Source organism: Zootoca vivipara, chromosome Z1 (genome assembly GCF_965207765.1).
Source record: "Zootoca vivipara chromosome Z1, rZooViv2.hap1.1, whole genome shotgun sequence".
NCBI classification, from domain to species: Eukaryota; Metazoa; Chordata; class Lepidosauria; order Squamata; family Lacertidae; genus Zootoca; species Zootoca vivipara.
Window position 1 is genome coordinate 24,529,027 of NC_142583.1, and position 15,456 is coordinate 24,544,482.

The following is a 15,456-nucleotide window of genomic DNA, read 5'->3' on the forward strand; positions in this document are numbered from 1 at the left end:
GACTTCTTTTAAAAAAGAAACAGTTCTTCCACCCACAGAGTAACATTTGACAGATGTCAGGGATCCGTATAAAGGTTAAAAATGCAACTCTCTCTGTGTGTGTACTTGGTTTGCTTAAAATTTAATCTCATAGAATCTCATAGATTTGCTTATTAAAGGGGGCAGTGCTTAACCCCGCCTGTGGAGTGTTTTGAACATTCTAAGGGCTAAACAAATGGTAAATATTGTTTTTTACCATAATCTCCTTTGATTCATTACATTCTGAACATTAACATATGACACGTGACTTGATATGCTCACCTGGAATGTTTTCAAGTAATTTTTGCTGTGCTTTCTGTTTCGTCTCCCGGCTTTGCTCTTCACTTCTGGGCTTTGAGCTGGATGCCAGTTTTCCATTTGGCCAAAAAGCATCTCGGAACACATTGATGTAGTAAACAAGCATTGGTTCGCTGAAGATCCAATTTACAGTGTCTCGAATTTGCCTTGAGGGAGAGGCGTCAAGAAGAAATAGTCACAATACTATAGCCAGAATAGACGTGCTTTTAACCCACTTCAAAACTTCCTAGAGACAACTTGCACATCAAGCAACAAAAATAGGGTTCCCATGAGGCAAATATCCACCAAGATAGAGTATGTTGCTTAGACAATACAGCAACTTGGACTAATCAAAATGTTACTCTTACAACTGCAATACCTAAAATTTAGAAAATAAAAAGGGAGAGAGGGAGAGAGAGCTAGGAACAGGACAGCAGCAAGCAGTGAAAACTAGGTTTGAATAATAAAGCAATAACTGGCAGTAATAATATTATTATAACTGCATTTATGTATAATTTTATTAACTATAAAATACAAACTTGTTAGGTTTTAACTTTAAATGTGATACTACTGTATTGTTGTGGAGGGGGAAGCAGAGGTTTATTTTTTTTAATTTTTTTTAAAGGTAGCGGTGAATCCCACTTCAAAATGTTTGAGAAGCACTGTTCTATGGAAACATGCAAATAGCTAGAAATCCTCCATTCTCATGCCCCCTCTAGTGGCTTCTAGTCACATTATATTTCAATGCAACCACTGTGTGTCTACATCTGATACTGGGTGAAGAATTCAGCATCCTGAAACACTTATGCTTTCATATAAAGGGGGGCGGGGGGGTTTACAGGCAAGTTTCTAATCCCCAAAGCTGCAAGGACAGGTTTGGGAGTTTGTAGGGCATGCCTGATGAAGTCTCAGAAGCTTGACAATGTGCTGTAGAACTCTCATCTCCCCCAAACCATGCCTAACAGAATTAGAATTATGCAAAATAAGCAAATATATACAAATTGATGCAAATCACAAATTCAAATTTCCTTGGCACCAAATTCTGGGAAAGCCTGGCTCTTCCACCCACCCTGCTTTCTGGTTCAGCCCTGAGTACATAAGGATTTGTGACATACAAGGCGCATGGGGAAAGCTGAGAGAGATTTGTCTGGAATTCTGAAACGAAGCCTGTGAAATTTTAACTTTCCTTTTCTACACACAGAAACATGCAGAAGCTAGTTTCTGAACAAACATGCTAGCCATGTCTGTACTGTTGTCAGCTGTTCCTGCATCAAGCAGCTTATTCAAAGTACAATTCTAGAAGCAGAAAAATCGTAATGCACTCACTTGTTGATGGTTCTTCCAAAAGTGATTTGAACTAGTGCAATTAGAGTCTTCCTCACCCACTTAAACACTAAAACAAACAAAAGCAAGCAGCACACAGAAGTCAACTCCAAGCATGCAGTTAGGGTCTACTCAAATACTCTTAAGTATATGTTCACGTTATGCTGTTTACTACGTAAAAATATGCCCCCCTTTTAATTACTGCAAGTGATTTTCCCTACTCAGCAGCTTTCATAGGGAGTCCAGACAATTTTTTAAAATGGCCAGCCTTTCTAGTGAACAATTCTTTCCTAGTGCTTCCATTTGCACACAGATGGTTTGAATGCATCAGGATACAAAACTCATTTATTTATTGCTACCTGTTTTCGGTGTTTTTTTTTTCTAGGGGAAAAAATAGGTGCCGATACTCACCACGAACTTGTTACAGTAAGTGTCACACTTTTTAACAACAAAAATAGGTGCTGGTACAGTGTACACTTGAGTACCCCCTGGGGAGAAAAGCACTGCCTATTTTACATTGAGGATTTTAACATATAGCATGCAACACTAATACACTTTTTTCCATGTTAAAATTAGCTAAAGAGTTACACTGCTCAACATGCTCAAATTCAGAATGTTTCTTTAGAGAGTTATTTCTGCAACACAGGGGCTGCGCATTAACACTTAACCATGACGAAGACATATGCAAATGAGGTGCAGGAAACCTGATTTATGTGGGCCACGGGTAGAACAATTTTACCCGTGAAAATGTTGCAAGTACACCTACCCAGATCACAACCATGCTAATGCTACATGCAAAAAGCACACGTCTATGCAATGAGGTGCATGTAGAACATTTTGCATATGCAAGTGCTTGATTTATGGCTCAAGTCATGTTTCCAACAGAAAACCACCTTCCCATATTAAAACTGAGCATGAAAATGTGGTGCATTTCTATCATCCTGATGAGTTCACTCACAGAATCATAGAATTGTAGAGTTGGAAGGAACATCACCACGGTCATCTAGTCCAACCCAACAATGAACAAGACCACTGCTTACTTCCTCGCAGCTCAAAAATCTCTCCTATCAGCATGAAGCAAGGCTCAGCCAGGGCATCCCGTTTCCCATCCACATCTTCTCCATAGTCAGACAGGTCGTCGTCATCTTCAGCCTCCTCCTGGACAAACCAAACAAGCACAGGGTGGCAGAGGTGGTTCCAAAAGTTATGGCAGCCATTTTTGCTCTCCGTCTAAGATAGCAATCTGAGGCTGCTCCCTCTGCCTAATGATGGAGGTCCCCACACTGTGCTCATCAAGTCCAAGTCTGTACCTCCAGCAATAATTTATATGCCTGAGACAGCCATCACAAATTATTTCAAATTATACGTTCAAGTAAGAAGATACTGTACTATGTAATGCCCCTGCATATATAAACCAGCTTTCAGATCCAGATCTACACCTTGTAGCCATTCAAAGGCTGCCCACTTGTTTTATCCTAATGCCAAATCTTTACTCCCATAGTCCATTATCTCTTACTCTTTCTTGCCAATGAATTAGTGAGGAAAGCCATGGTAGTAAAGGTTGAGCAGAAGGTGCCACCTTGATTTGTTAAGACCAATGGTGCTTCTATATTGACAGAAGCTTTCTAGAATACTGCCTAGGCTTTGCTGCCCAGGATTCTTAAACTGGGGAAGGGCATGACTTAGACTTGGGTCTCATGGATGCCGTTGTACATGCTTCAATCACCAAGATTTGTGTACCTGGGCACAAGCCGCAATGGATTTGACAATAGCTTTCAATGGAGCTTGAACAGTTGGCGCCAGTGCAATGTGGAGCTGGCACAAACATTCATTGGCAACTTGCATTACAATTGGCAGAGCGCTTTAATATCCTTTCCATTATTTCATGCATTTAAATTAATTCTGCAGATAGTTCCATCTGAGATGCTTCCTATTTATCCTGGGTGCTCATCTACCATAAATATTGCTCTTTACCCACTCACCTCTTGATGAGAAAAGAAATCACCGGGAAGCCTCTCCAAAAAAGAAGCGAGTGAAAAAGAAGTTTTCTTTCCCTGTACATCGATAACCTTGAGGTGTTCTGGAGAAGGGCTTAAAAAGGCATAAAGTGCTTCACTCTGACAGAGCCTTTCATCAGAAAGCAATTTCTGTGGAAAAAGAAAAGCCACCACAATTGTAATTTTCTCTCTTTTTTAAGCAGAGCAGATGAAGACTGCATGAGGGCAAGGAGTGCTAATCAGCACTGCCGATGTCAGCCAGTCTTAAGGGTTTACAAAATCAGCAGTGGCTTCTGGAATCAATACACTTCAGTAGCTCTTAGGCACATTCCTGGCAAGTATGTTAATTGAAAGCAGCACCAAGGAAGCATCCTGTTTATGCTTTTAACACTAGTGCCGTCCAAGTGCGAAGTGGACCTACCTAACAACAGCCTCAGAGAGTTGCTAAGGGACAATTTGTAGGCCTTGCCACCAGTGCGGTCAGTAGCTAACTGGACTTCTCCCAGTGTCTGCATGTCAATGGCATGGGTAGAAGGGTAGTTGTGCAGGCTGCACACCCCTCTCTCTCAATTGGGGGCCACCAAATAAAGCAAATCCCATCCCTCCCTCAACAATACTTAAAAAAAATTAATATGAGATGTTTTACATAGTATTATTTGATCCTGAATAAGAGTTACTTAAGCACTGGAATTGATGCTTTTGAATTATGGTGCTGGAGGAGACTCTTGAGAGTCCCATGGACCGCAAGAAGATCAAACCTATCCATTCTTAAGGAAATCAGCCCTGAGTGCTCACTGGAAGGACAAATCGTGAAGCTGAGGCTCCAATACTTTGGCCACCTCATGAGAAGAGAAGACTCCCTGGAAAAGACCCTAATGTTGGGAAAGATTGAGGGCACTAGGAGAAGGGGACGACAGAGGACGAGATGGTTGGACAGTGTTCTCGAAGCTACGAACATGAGTTTGACCAAACTGTGGGAGGCAGTGCAAGACAGGAGTGCCTGGCGTGCTATGGTCCATGGGGTCACGAAGAGTCGGACACGACTAAAAAACTAAACAACAACAACAAGCATTGGGGGAGGGGCTATAGGGCCAAGAGAACTCTAAAAGGATTTCCTCTAAGCGTGGAGCCCCTTGACTGCTTTTAACAGCAGTTTTGGAACTTCAACGAACTGCTCAGCAGAGCAACCTATAGAAAATTTTCAGCTGCATCACTATTTGGGGTTGCATAAAAGGGTTGATTCATGAAGTCTGGTCATGGCTGATGGTATGAGTAAGACACAAGAATGTGGCAGGATTCTGAAACACCTCAGAATCCATCAAAAGGTGAAGTGGGTGATGTGGAGCCCAACTGAGAAGAGTACCTAATTTGTTCCAGAGAATGTAACAGAAAAGTAGGAAGTGTTATTGGCTACAGGCACAGCCAACCAGAATAAGTGTCAAGAGTTGTTCACTACATTGGGCTGTATGCTAGAAAAGCCATGTTTGACACCACCAGCCAGTTCTGTGTACCTGACAAGTGTACTTCTTTGATATGCTAAACATATGTAAACCCAAGTTGCTCATTTAAACAGATCCAAACATATGCATCATACCTTACTATATGCTCAGGTTTGTACTTAAAATACCTTGAGTTATACATTTAAATAGCATAGGCCTAAATCCAGAGCTAGTTGGTCATACTAAAGTCACATCAACATCAACAGGACCTAAATTAGTTGTAAGTAACGCCCAATTGAAATGAATAGACTTCAAATTCAGCTCGCTCTGGATTTGGATTGCAGTATGTGAAAAGGCCAATAAACATTGGGGGGAAATGTGAGAATATGCAATCAAGAAATTGAATTCCTTACTCCAAAGCCCATGCAAAAAAGGACAACGCACTATTCTGAGTTAGTAAAATAAAACAGGTATATATATACTGTGATTGCTGCTTCTTTGATATCTTACCTGTAAGAAGTTATTTAACTGGTTCTTTGACTTCTCCATAAATTTCTGGTCTACTGATTTAAAGGGCAGTTTGCTGAGTGAAGGCAACTGAGCTTTTTTTAACGATGGGAAGCACTAGGTGGGAGGACCGGGAAAGAAAGCAAATCACAATTATTTCTCCATTTTAATTCACACACTGTCTTTATTTTTGTCCTGTTCTATTTAGTCATAAAGGGAAGAACTAGTTTTCAGCTCCTCTGCCTGTACCCTTGATCGCCTGCAGGAACTCTTCCATCAATTAATCAAAAAGAGTAGCTGTAAGTGCAGTACTAGGCTGCAGAAATAAGCCAATGCCAGCTTAAGGTTCATTTCTTGCAAAAAGTGCAGAGTATAATAGGTTATAAAAGGGTCAGATCAGTGCAATTAAGCAAGTAGAAGAAAGCTGTAAAGGCTTCATACAGCCAGAATACAAATGGCAAAATAAGAATGAACCAACAAATAGTTGGAAGGAAAAAGAATGAGCTATTGTGAAAATAATTTACTTTAAGTGTATATGAAAAGATGGAACAAAGCCTATGTTCACATTTGCCTTTCAGTGTCAGCTTAACATGTCATGATGCCTTCCTACCACTGGGTGCTGTCACTCAACTCACAAGCACACATAGTATGCCTTGCATGGTATGCCTCTTTGACTCTTGAGGTGCTTAAGCCAACTCTCCAAACTCTTGAAGACTAACATAAACACAGGATGAAAAGATTTAGATACGGCATATAAGCTCACACTCTTCTAGGATGTTGAGAATATAGAGTGTGGAATATGCTCTAACAAAACCAGATTTAAAAGAACATAATGGTGTTTGGTGCTGCTGTGGGCTCCTTTGGGAGGAAGGGTGGGATATGAATTTAGTGAATAAATAATAAACACATGGAAGGCATCCTGTGGTTGGAATACTCCCCTTGAAAGTACCAGCAGCAAAAACACAACAAAGAGAAAATTGCCAGGTTCCCTGAACAGAAAAAATGTTGTTGATAAGAATCAGTAAATGTGGTGAACAGAAGGGAGACAAAACACCAAGAGCGCAAAAATAGAACAGCCCAACTATTTGTCCCACAACAGCAGAAAAGGGGGAAGGAAAGGGAACAAAAAAGGCTTATGATCGGTGGAGAAGTGGTAGGTTATGAACTGCAGGAGCTAATGAAGACAACCCCCAACTTGATTCTGACCAAACTAAGCCTCCTGATATATATTTTGCTCTAGGAGGCTTAGTGTGGTCAGAATCGAGTATACACTTTCAGAGTTATTACTTCTGAAATACATTACTTCTGGTAAATGAGCCACCATAGCGGCTAGGAATCAAAATTTGTGTCCCAGTCTTTTTAGACTTATCCACACCTGAAACCCAAGGGGTGCATTGGTTGCCAACTGCGACCCCCCCCCCAAAGCTCTCCTACCCCACTATTATGCAGTCTGACTGCCTGGTAGGGGGTTGTTGTTTTTTGTCAACAGACATATCTGGCTCCTTCCCTACAATACGGAGGACAGAGGATACAGAAGTTGGCCATACAGAATATTAAAACTAAGCAAGAGCAACTTCCATATATTCTACATACCTCACTGAGTTTCCTATGTAGGCTTTGAAACTCGCTGAGCTTTCGGAGTACCGTCCATTCCTTAGCTTCAACGCTGCCAATCTCTTGTAAACTCACCATGACAGAGTAACAGGGCACTTGTTCACCATTTTCTTCTATGACCTAAAACAGAGAAAGGAATTATTAATACCATTATTATTATTATTATTTTATTATTATTATTATTCATACTGGAAAAGGATATGCATGCACACCTACACAGTTTTACACAATTATTCTAAGAGCACATTCTCACTGTTACATGTGAATGGTTCTGTAACAAACTTTGTTTCAGGGCCTGAGAGAAAGCCTTAAGATATAAAGTCTCATATTTGATCACAGATTCCAGATTAGGGTGGATGAGACATATTATACAGAACATGGTACAAGATGCTCCCAATCGCAAAATACTGGCTTTGATCAATTCGAGAAGCAAAGCGAGCATTTTGCAGGTCACTCAATTGCACAAAGTGGATTCATACACACCAGGGATGCGGAGCGGGTGACCTGCTGCTGGACTTCCAATTTCACCCATACCTAGTCATTCAATGTCCATAGTTGATGAGGGTGGTGGGACTTGCAAGTTAATGATCTGCAAGGTCACATGTTTCCCATCTCTGATATACACATTGAACAGGAATGCAGTCAAGGTGGATCCTTGTAGGACATTGCTTGTCATCCATACTTGTCCTGCAGTCAGCTGTCTTTACTGTGATCACAAGAAGCACTAGAAAAGCAGCCTTGTGAACTTTCACCAGCTTCCAACCATGTCATCAACACCTCAAGATGAATATTGCCTCCTTTTAACCTGCATCATCTACCAAAGTGAAAAGTAAAGGTAAAGGTAAAGGGACCCCTGACCATTAGGTCCAGTCGTGACCGACTCTGGGGTTGCGCGCTCATCTCGCATTATTGGCTGAAGGAGCCGGCGTATAGCTTCCAGGTCATGTGGCCAGCATGAAAAAGCCGCTTCTGGCAAACCAGAGCAGCACATGGAAACGCCGTTTACCTTCCCGCTGTAGCGGTTCCTATTTATCTACTTGCATTTTGATGTGCTTTCGAACTGCTAGGTTGGCAGGAGCTGGGACCAAGCAACGGGAGCTCACCCCATCGCAGGGATTCGAACCGCCAACCTTCTGATCAGCAAGCCCTAGGCTCAGTGGTTTAACCCACAGAGCCCCCTGGGTCCCCGTGGGGCCAGCCATTAAAAGCATGCAAAAGTGGATCTTTCCATATGATCTATATGCATTAAGAAAGCCACATTTCTACATGTCTATTCTATTTGACCTCTACTTCCAAAATATTCTTAGTGGGGAGTAAAGGGAAATGTGTCAGTAATTGTTTTTTGGACAACAGAGGGGGGAAAGTGCTCATGTAAACTTTGGACAGAAAGGTTCCACATATATATATATATAATTAAATAAAAGGAAAAATCCATACTTCGCTGGAATTTATGAAGGCTTTCCACATGCCAAAATTCTCACACCACCAATCTGTTCTTTCAATGTGCAATTGAAGGTCACCGTGTTCTCGCTCCATCAGAGTGATTTCATCCTTCAGTTTAGAAACAATCTGCCAAGGAGGGCGGAAAGCCACTTGTTATTACCGGTTATCATATTTCTTTCTTTCTTCTTCTTCTTTTTTTAAAAAAGAAAATCTATGCAACTATTGCAACAGATCACTCTGGTGCATGTACTGGAGGAAACAGATTAAAATGTGTAGCAATAAGGAAGAGAAATAAAAAATTGTCAGGGAGTGAAAGGGAAAGAGGCAAGGAATTTAGTAAAAGCTCCCAAAACGATTCCCCATCTAAATGACTCTGACTTGATATAGCAGTACTGCTTAAAAGGTCATGCATAATTTGCTTAAGGTCACGTATAGTTCAGAAATGAAAAGTAAATTAAGCCCTGAAACATAATGATAAATGAAGATTTAGTGCCGAGTTCATGAAAGATAGGGGGAAGGGGGAAATCACTACAGAAGTCTTTAAAAGATACTGTGAACTTAAAAAAATAAAAATACTTAAGATATTGTCCAGCACTAATTCACTTAGATTTTTTTTTTTGGGGGGGGGGAGAACAGTAGGCTGTCAGACAGCTGGGGAAAATGTACATTCAGCAAACTAATAGATAATCTATGCAGAGAGGTCCAACATCGTGATGCAGAACTAGATTGAAAAGAGGTTTTGGAATCTTTGGACCTTAAAAAGTATGGTTATGCTACACACTATTTTATGGGTACACACAGAATATTGTGTTTATCTGTAAAACTGTAACAAAGGCCAAGTGGCAATTGCATGACTTCAGATGAATGCATCACAAAAGATGCATGGACCCAGGAATCTGGCTTAGCCATGTCTTAGTTGTTATATCGCAGCAACATTGCTTTTGATGCTTTTGGCGTTAATGTATGAAGGCCAAGGATGCACTGAAGGATCTAAAAGTGCTGGGCTGGTACTGTGGTTGATTTTATTGAATCATGTGAGCAGGAAAAGTGAAATGGAATAGAAGAGGCTTATACTTGATCAAAAAATACATAAGTAACCAACTACCAACATAAGCAACTCCCATAAAAGGAAGTTCTTACTAAAAAAAATGTTTTTATTGATTTTCCATTGTTTATGGTAACAACAATAAAACAACAAAAAATTTTTTTAAAAAAACCAAAAACTTTCAGGGTCATTTGACAACGTCTTATACCAGTTGCTAGTTTAGTAGAACTCTCCACAGATTGCCATGTGTCAAAGGCAGGTTGTGAACATGGTCCTCTTGTTGTTGTCAATGAACGGTTGCCAAGTATTGTAAAAATTAAAGGGGTTTGATTTCCCCTTGATTGCTCGTATCTGCACAAAAAGCAGTTCTTACTGTTACACCAGTAAATATGTCAGATTAACTCCATGTGGCAACTTTTCTCAACACAGCTCCAAAGCACCGAATAATATTCCCCTGTGAAATTGCAATCAACCCACATGGTAGGACCTTCCATGCTAACATCTAGGACTTGATATCATTTTGTGTCTCATTTACCAAACCAAAGAGCAAGCACTGGCGCAGAACCAGAGATGCAGGCAGGAATGCAGGTTCGATAATATGCCATCAAAAAGGTCCATAGACCCTCATAAATTGCTAAGGTCAGATTTTCAGGGTGCTGAGAAGGAAACAATATTAAAAATTGTATATCAATGCCTTTGAAGAACAATCAGTGGCTAATGAGAAGCCTGGAAAACAGCACCTTCCCATTTATTTTTGAAGTGAAAGCTCTCTAGAGTCTATCTACATGACTACTCTGAAACACAGTCTGCCACTATAATGCATATAAATAACAAAGCCACATACCTTTTTGTCAGGTTTTGGTGAACTGCAGAGAGAATTTAGAGCTTGTCTCTTATATTCAAGTCTGTCATTTAATTGGCGTAGCTTATTTGCAGCATAACTGGCCTGCTCATTAATTCCAGAGCTTCCTTCATCAATAACGTCTTCACAAACTTGGTTCTAGATGAGAAAGTATGGGTGGCCAACAGTGATCACTATATGTTAAAATATAATCCATTAACTTGACTACCTGGTTTAACACACATGGTCTAATAAGCAGAAGTAAATAACTGTGCCAACTAGAATGAAATCACGAAGCTCACAGGTTAACCTTGAGCCAGCCTTTATCTCACAGCCTAAATTACACCATGGTTGTTATGAAAGTTAAAATGACGTGGGAAAAGGTCCATGAATGCTGCCATAGAAGGGGCTTGGTGGAAGACGTGTCTAGCAATTACTCTTAGCTACAGTAATTAAATGGAAGCTCCAGGTTCAGAGACTTCACACACCCAGTTGTTGGGGCAACAGTAGGAAGAGCTACTGCTGCCTGGCCACTGTTGGAAACAATGATAGACTAAGACTGATCCACCAGTGCTTATAATCCATGTCCCCCAATATTATGATGCCATCAAATATTCTAGTTTTTTACCCAGTTTATCTTCCATGGCAACTAACAGTGCATCTGTAGGCATCACTCACCACTTCATCTTTGTCGTCGGATGTCATCTGAACAGTACTCCTCTCTTCTTCCTTCTTGATCAACCTCTCATACAAATCGCTGACAAGGAACGATGGGTAATACCTGTCCTTCAGTGTTTCATAAACATCAGCCTGGATTTTGTAAAACACCTCAATGCCTTTGTTGCCTACAAGGCTCTGCTGTATCTCTTTATACAGTGACTTTTCCACAGTAATCTCTCTGCCTTCTACAAAGAAATCCTGATAGATTTGACTCACAAGTTGAGGTATTTCAGCCTAAGGAGGAAGAAAAACCAATGTGAAGAGATGCATACATCATAATCAAGAACCATGCATTTAAATATATATATTTGTTTATCCTATTCAGTTCTCTGAAGAATGACCCTTGGTTTGTCTCAATCATAATCCAGAGTACAACATACTCAAACAGAAAGCAAGAAGGATCACACCCCATGCAGGTTTTCCTTTATTCCTTCTCATATTGCTAATCCTCAGCAACACATGGTAGGGAGATCACAGCAGCAGACTCCCCCACCCCACCCTACCCCATTTGTTTGTATTCCTTGAACACTGGGAGGGCAAGCAGCAGCAAAAGGCCTTCAAGCTCCAGAAACCCTTCAATCACTGAGAGATTACAGCTAGTACACTAGACCGCTTGCTCAAACCTTCAAGAAAGAACATAGTTGTGTTATTGGATAAGAGTTTTACGCATGCAGCGAAAAAGGGCAATAAAAGGTTGAGTCAGACGTGCTTGTCCTGCACCTGCAGCTAGTAAAGTGTGAGTCAGCAAACTTGTGAGAGAGTAAGAGAATGACTAAGCACAAAATAAAGTACAGTACTGTATAAATGCTCTTGCGTCTGTAGCAAGTCTGGGCCCCCACCGCTTGGCTCGAACCTAATCTGTGTTGGAATGCTGCACGGAGGACATGTTGCTGGAAAGCCCTTTTATTACTTTAGCTGAGAACTGGTCTGTTCAGACAACTCTATGCTACAACTGTAACTGATTACTCTATGCTTACTGTAACTGATTACTCTATGCTACAACTGTAACTTCTAAACCGAGGAATGGCATTATACCTAAGACTACCTGTCAGTAAAGGAACTGACCCTACGAAAACTGTCTGGTGTTTTTCTTTTGACAACCCCATTCTAGGTTTTCCATTTGCACAAACTGCTGGCGCGTGGAATGGGCACTCTGCACATGACTCAACAGCTAGTACATTAGACGGCTTGTTCAAAACTTTGAGGCAGACCCGAGTCTTGTAGTTACATTTTTACTGTAAATTAGGTAAAGGTAAAGGTAAAGGGACCCCTGACCATTAGGTCCAGTCGTGACCGACTCGGCGGTTGCGCGCTCATCTCGCATTATTGGCCGAGGGAGCCGGCGTACAGCTTCCAGGTCATGTGGCCAGCATGACAAAGCCGCTTCTGGCAAACCAGAGCAGCACATGGAAACGCTGTTTACCTTCCCGCTGTAGCGGTTCCTATTTATCTACTTGCATTTTGACGTGCTTTCGAACTGCTAGGTTGGCAGGAGCTGGGACCAAGCAACGGGAGCTCACCCCGTCACAGGGATTCGAACCACCGACCTTCTGATCAGCAAGCCCTAGGCTCAGTGGTTTAACCACAGCGCCACCTGGGTCCCTTATTACTGTAAATTATTTCACTGCTAATAAAATGGTTGATTTGGCTCTGCCTTAAAATTAATTCTTCTGCATGTGAACACTAAAAACATTATTAAAAAAATACCAGTGATCTGAAAGATTAAGTGTTAACTGTTTATGTTTCCGAACAGTCCATTTTCTTTACTCATTTCAGGGAATAGGGAATTGATTTTTAAATTTGGCCTGATTTTTGCCACACCAGCACAACTGACTGGACTGATAAAATATCTAGCAGCAGTTTATATGCAATCTAAATACTAAAGCCAATGCCAACTTTTGATACAACACTGCTTTACAATAAAAGATATATATTTACAATAACAAGGTATGGCATATGTTTATCTACTTTGTACCTTGTTAGCATTCTTCAAGTATTCCACAGATTCCCAATAGCTGATCAATGATCTCTTATCCACTCTTTCCATGTATATTCGGAAGTGCTCTCTGTAGGATGGGTTGCACAAAATATCCTCAAATTGAAGAATCTGGAAGGGGGAGGGGGACAATTAATGACATTATTTCAATTAACTAATCTAGTTCATGGGTTGCAAACCTCATTAAGCGCACTTATTATCAACAAAGTGGATTAAGGCTGGAATGATCAGCAGAGATAATCCAAGATTCTGGATTCATTGTTTTTTGCACCTTACCATTTTCCCAGCACTCTGATAAAAATCTCAGGAGACATTAAAAATGTTTCATGGATGCAGAGATCATCAGTGCAATCTCCACAAGGGCCCCTCTTAGCACATGCAAGAATGTGTTCGTGTATACTAGGCTCAGCAGCAGCAGCTCCTTGTACTGTGTTGGAAGCAGTTTTAATTTATTATTTATTAATTACATTTATATCCTATCCTTCTCTATATGGTCCCTGGAAGGAGTTGATACATAACTGCACAAAACTTTCTTTCTTTTAAAAAAAGTATTTCTGAGCACCTCCGTTTTAAACCATTTCAAACTCTTTCAAAGGGCTGGGACAAACACCAGTTTTGAATTTCTCCCAGTTCCAAAGAAAAGTGTCGAGCAATAAGGAATCGTATCCAGAAATTGGGGGGGATAACTCAGCAGCTCACCACACAGCTCTCTAGATAGGCCAGTGTTTCTCAACCTTTTTTGGGCCACGGCACACTTGTTCTGTGAAAAAAATCACGAGGCACACCACCATTAAAAAAGTTAAAAAAATTAACTCTGTGCCACCCTATATTATAATTATGACTGTAAGAAACACTTGCCAAATATTGCTTTCCGGCGGGCTAGTGATGTATATTGGCGGCCGCCAGGCTCGTTTGCACTGAGCTTTGGAAAAGAGGAGGAGAAATATTGCTTTCCGGTGGGTCAGTGTTGTGTAATTGCGGCCGCCAGGCACGTGACAATGCAAATCGCCCTTCTCGTTGCCGCACGTCGCGGCACACCAGCCAGCGTCTCGCGGCACACTAGTGTGCCATGGAACAGCGGTTGAGAAATGCTGAGATAGGCAACCAAATTGTTAAAACATAATAAGCAATTGTTTATTCCAAAGAAGCAGATATAGTATTCTGCTGATAACTTTTTTAAAAATGGTGCGAAGGTACGGTATGTTTCACAGCCTTAAAGACAACTTTTATGAGTGTTCATGACACAACTGCTAAGACAATGCCCTGCCTGATCACACACAAGGAATGAAGGAACACACTACAGTATATTAATTTTCCTTTGTGTATCTTCAGAAATATCAACTTATTCACCCAATCCAGAAGTTCTATGAATTTTGGAGAACTCCTCCATATAGTAGAGCCCCGAAGTGTGTGCAAAGTTTCTTCCATTCTCTTCCATGTCACTAATGGCTCCATATGCAAGGGTAGCCCCCAACTCCACTTCTAATCTATACAATTTCCTGGTTGAAGAGCTTTTCCTCACCTCACCTCACCTTTAGTTTTGTAATCTGGAGCCGTAGCAGTTATGTGCAAAACCGCCAGCAGGACAATCTTAGGCGTGCTTACCTTTGAATAAGTCCCAAATAAATAGACAGGACTTGCTCCCAGCAAACATGTCTGAAACTAGAGCATTAGCAGCTTAAGCACTAGCTCATATAGCTTCATGCTGAGCAGCAAATGAGACACTGGAATCCGCTGCTGTGTTGCAATTGTTACAATACAGAAACAATGGACCTTGAGATCCAACATCCTCTAACCAAGAACTCAAGAAGCAACTTAACTGGAGTGGAGGGAAATAAATGTTCTAAAGTGTTCCTTATCAGCACAGTTATATGCCTGCTGATTTGCTATCTGTAACCAAAATCTAGTGGCTGGAAGGGCAAGCAAAATGTTCAGCATGAAAAAATACATCTATTTTGGAGGCTCAAAGTATTTCCTGAAAGACCTCAGAAAAATATGGTTGTTCCTGTTCATTTCACTACCCGAATCAGCTATAGCTTCAGTGTTGATTAAAAAAATGAACTCCTCCTTCCTGTGAACAGCGATGCTGTCAGGTAGCTGGTAAGATTTGGCTGGGAGATGCTGGTTGATTTTTAGCCAGCAACAACGAATGTGGAACTGCAGCTGCAGAAACTGCGTGCAAGAGCGCCACCTTGTTAGTAGAAGGGGAGCCCTGC

General features: G+C 41.1%; 1 protein-coding gene across 3 annotated transcripts in view; it reads right to left on the bottom strand.

The window, feature by feature from the left end:
* SNX25 (sorting nexin 25) overlaps positions 1 to 15,456 on the bottom strand; it is a 53,214-nt gene that overhangs the window by 2,021 nt on the left and 35,737 nt on the right. For 2 of the 3 annotated variants that reach the window (XM_035111746.3, XM_088661015.1), the window contains exons 8-17: positions 13,220 to 13,351; positions 11,203 to 11,478; positions 10,528 to 10,683; positions 8,633 to 8,764; positions 7,175 to 7,315; positions 5,585 to 5,698; positions 3,621 to 3,785; positions 2,679 to 2,796; positions 1,642 to 1,708; positions 301 to 482 (exon numbers count right to left, since the gene is read on the bottom strand). In XM_035111746.3, the coding sequence (XP_034967637.3) occupies positions 301 to 482; positions 1,642 to 1,708; positions 2,679 to 2,796; positions 3,621 to 3,785; positions 5,585 to 5,698; positions 7,175 to 7,315; positions 8,633 to 8,764; positions 10,528 to 10,683; positions 11,203 to 11,478; positions 13,220 to 13,351 (1,483 nt within the window). The remainder of the gene's footprint in view (positions 1 to 300; positions 483 to 1,641; positions 1,709 to 2,678; positions 2,797 to 3,620; positions 3,786 to 5,584; positions 5,699 to 7,174; positions 7,316 to 8,632; positions 8,765 to 10,527; positions 10,684 to 11,202; positions 11,479 to 13,219; positions 13,352 to 15,456) is intronic. The other variant, XR_015947871.1, reaches the window with a different exon arrangement.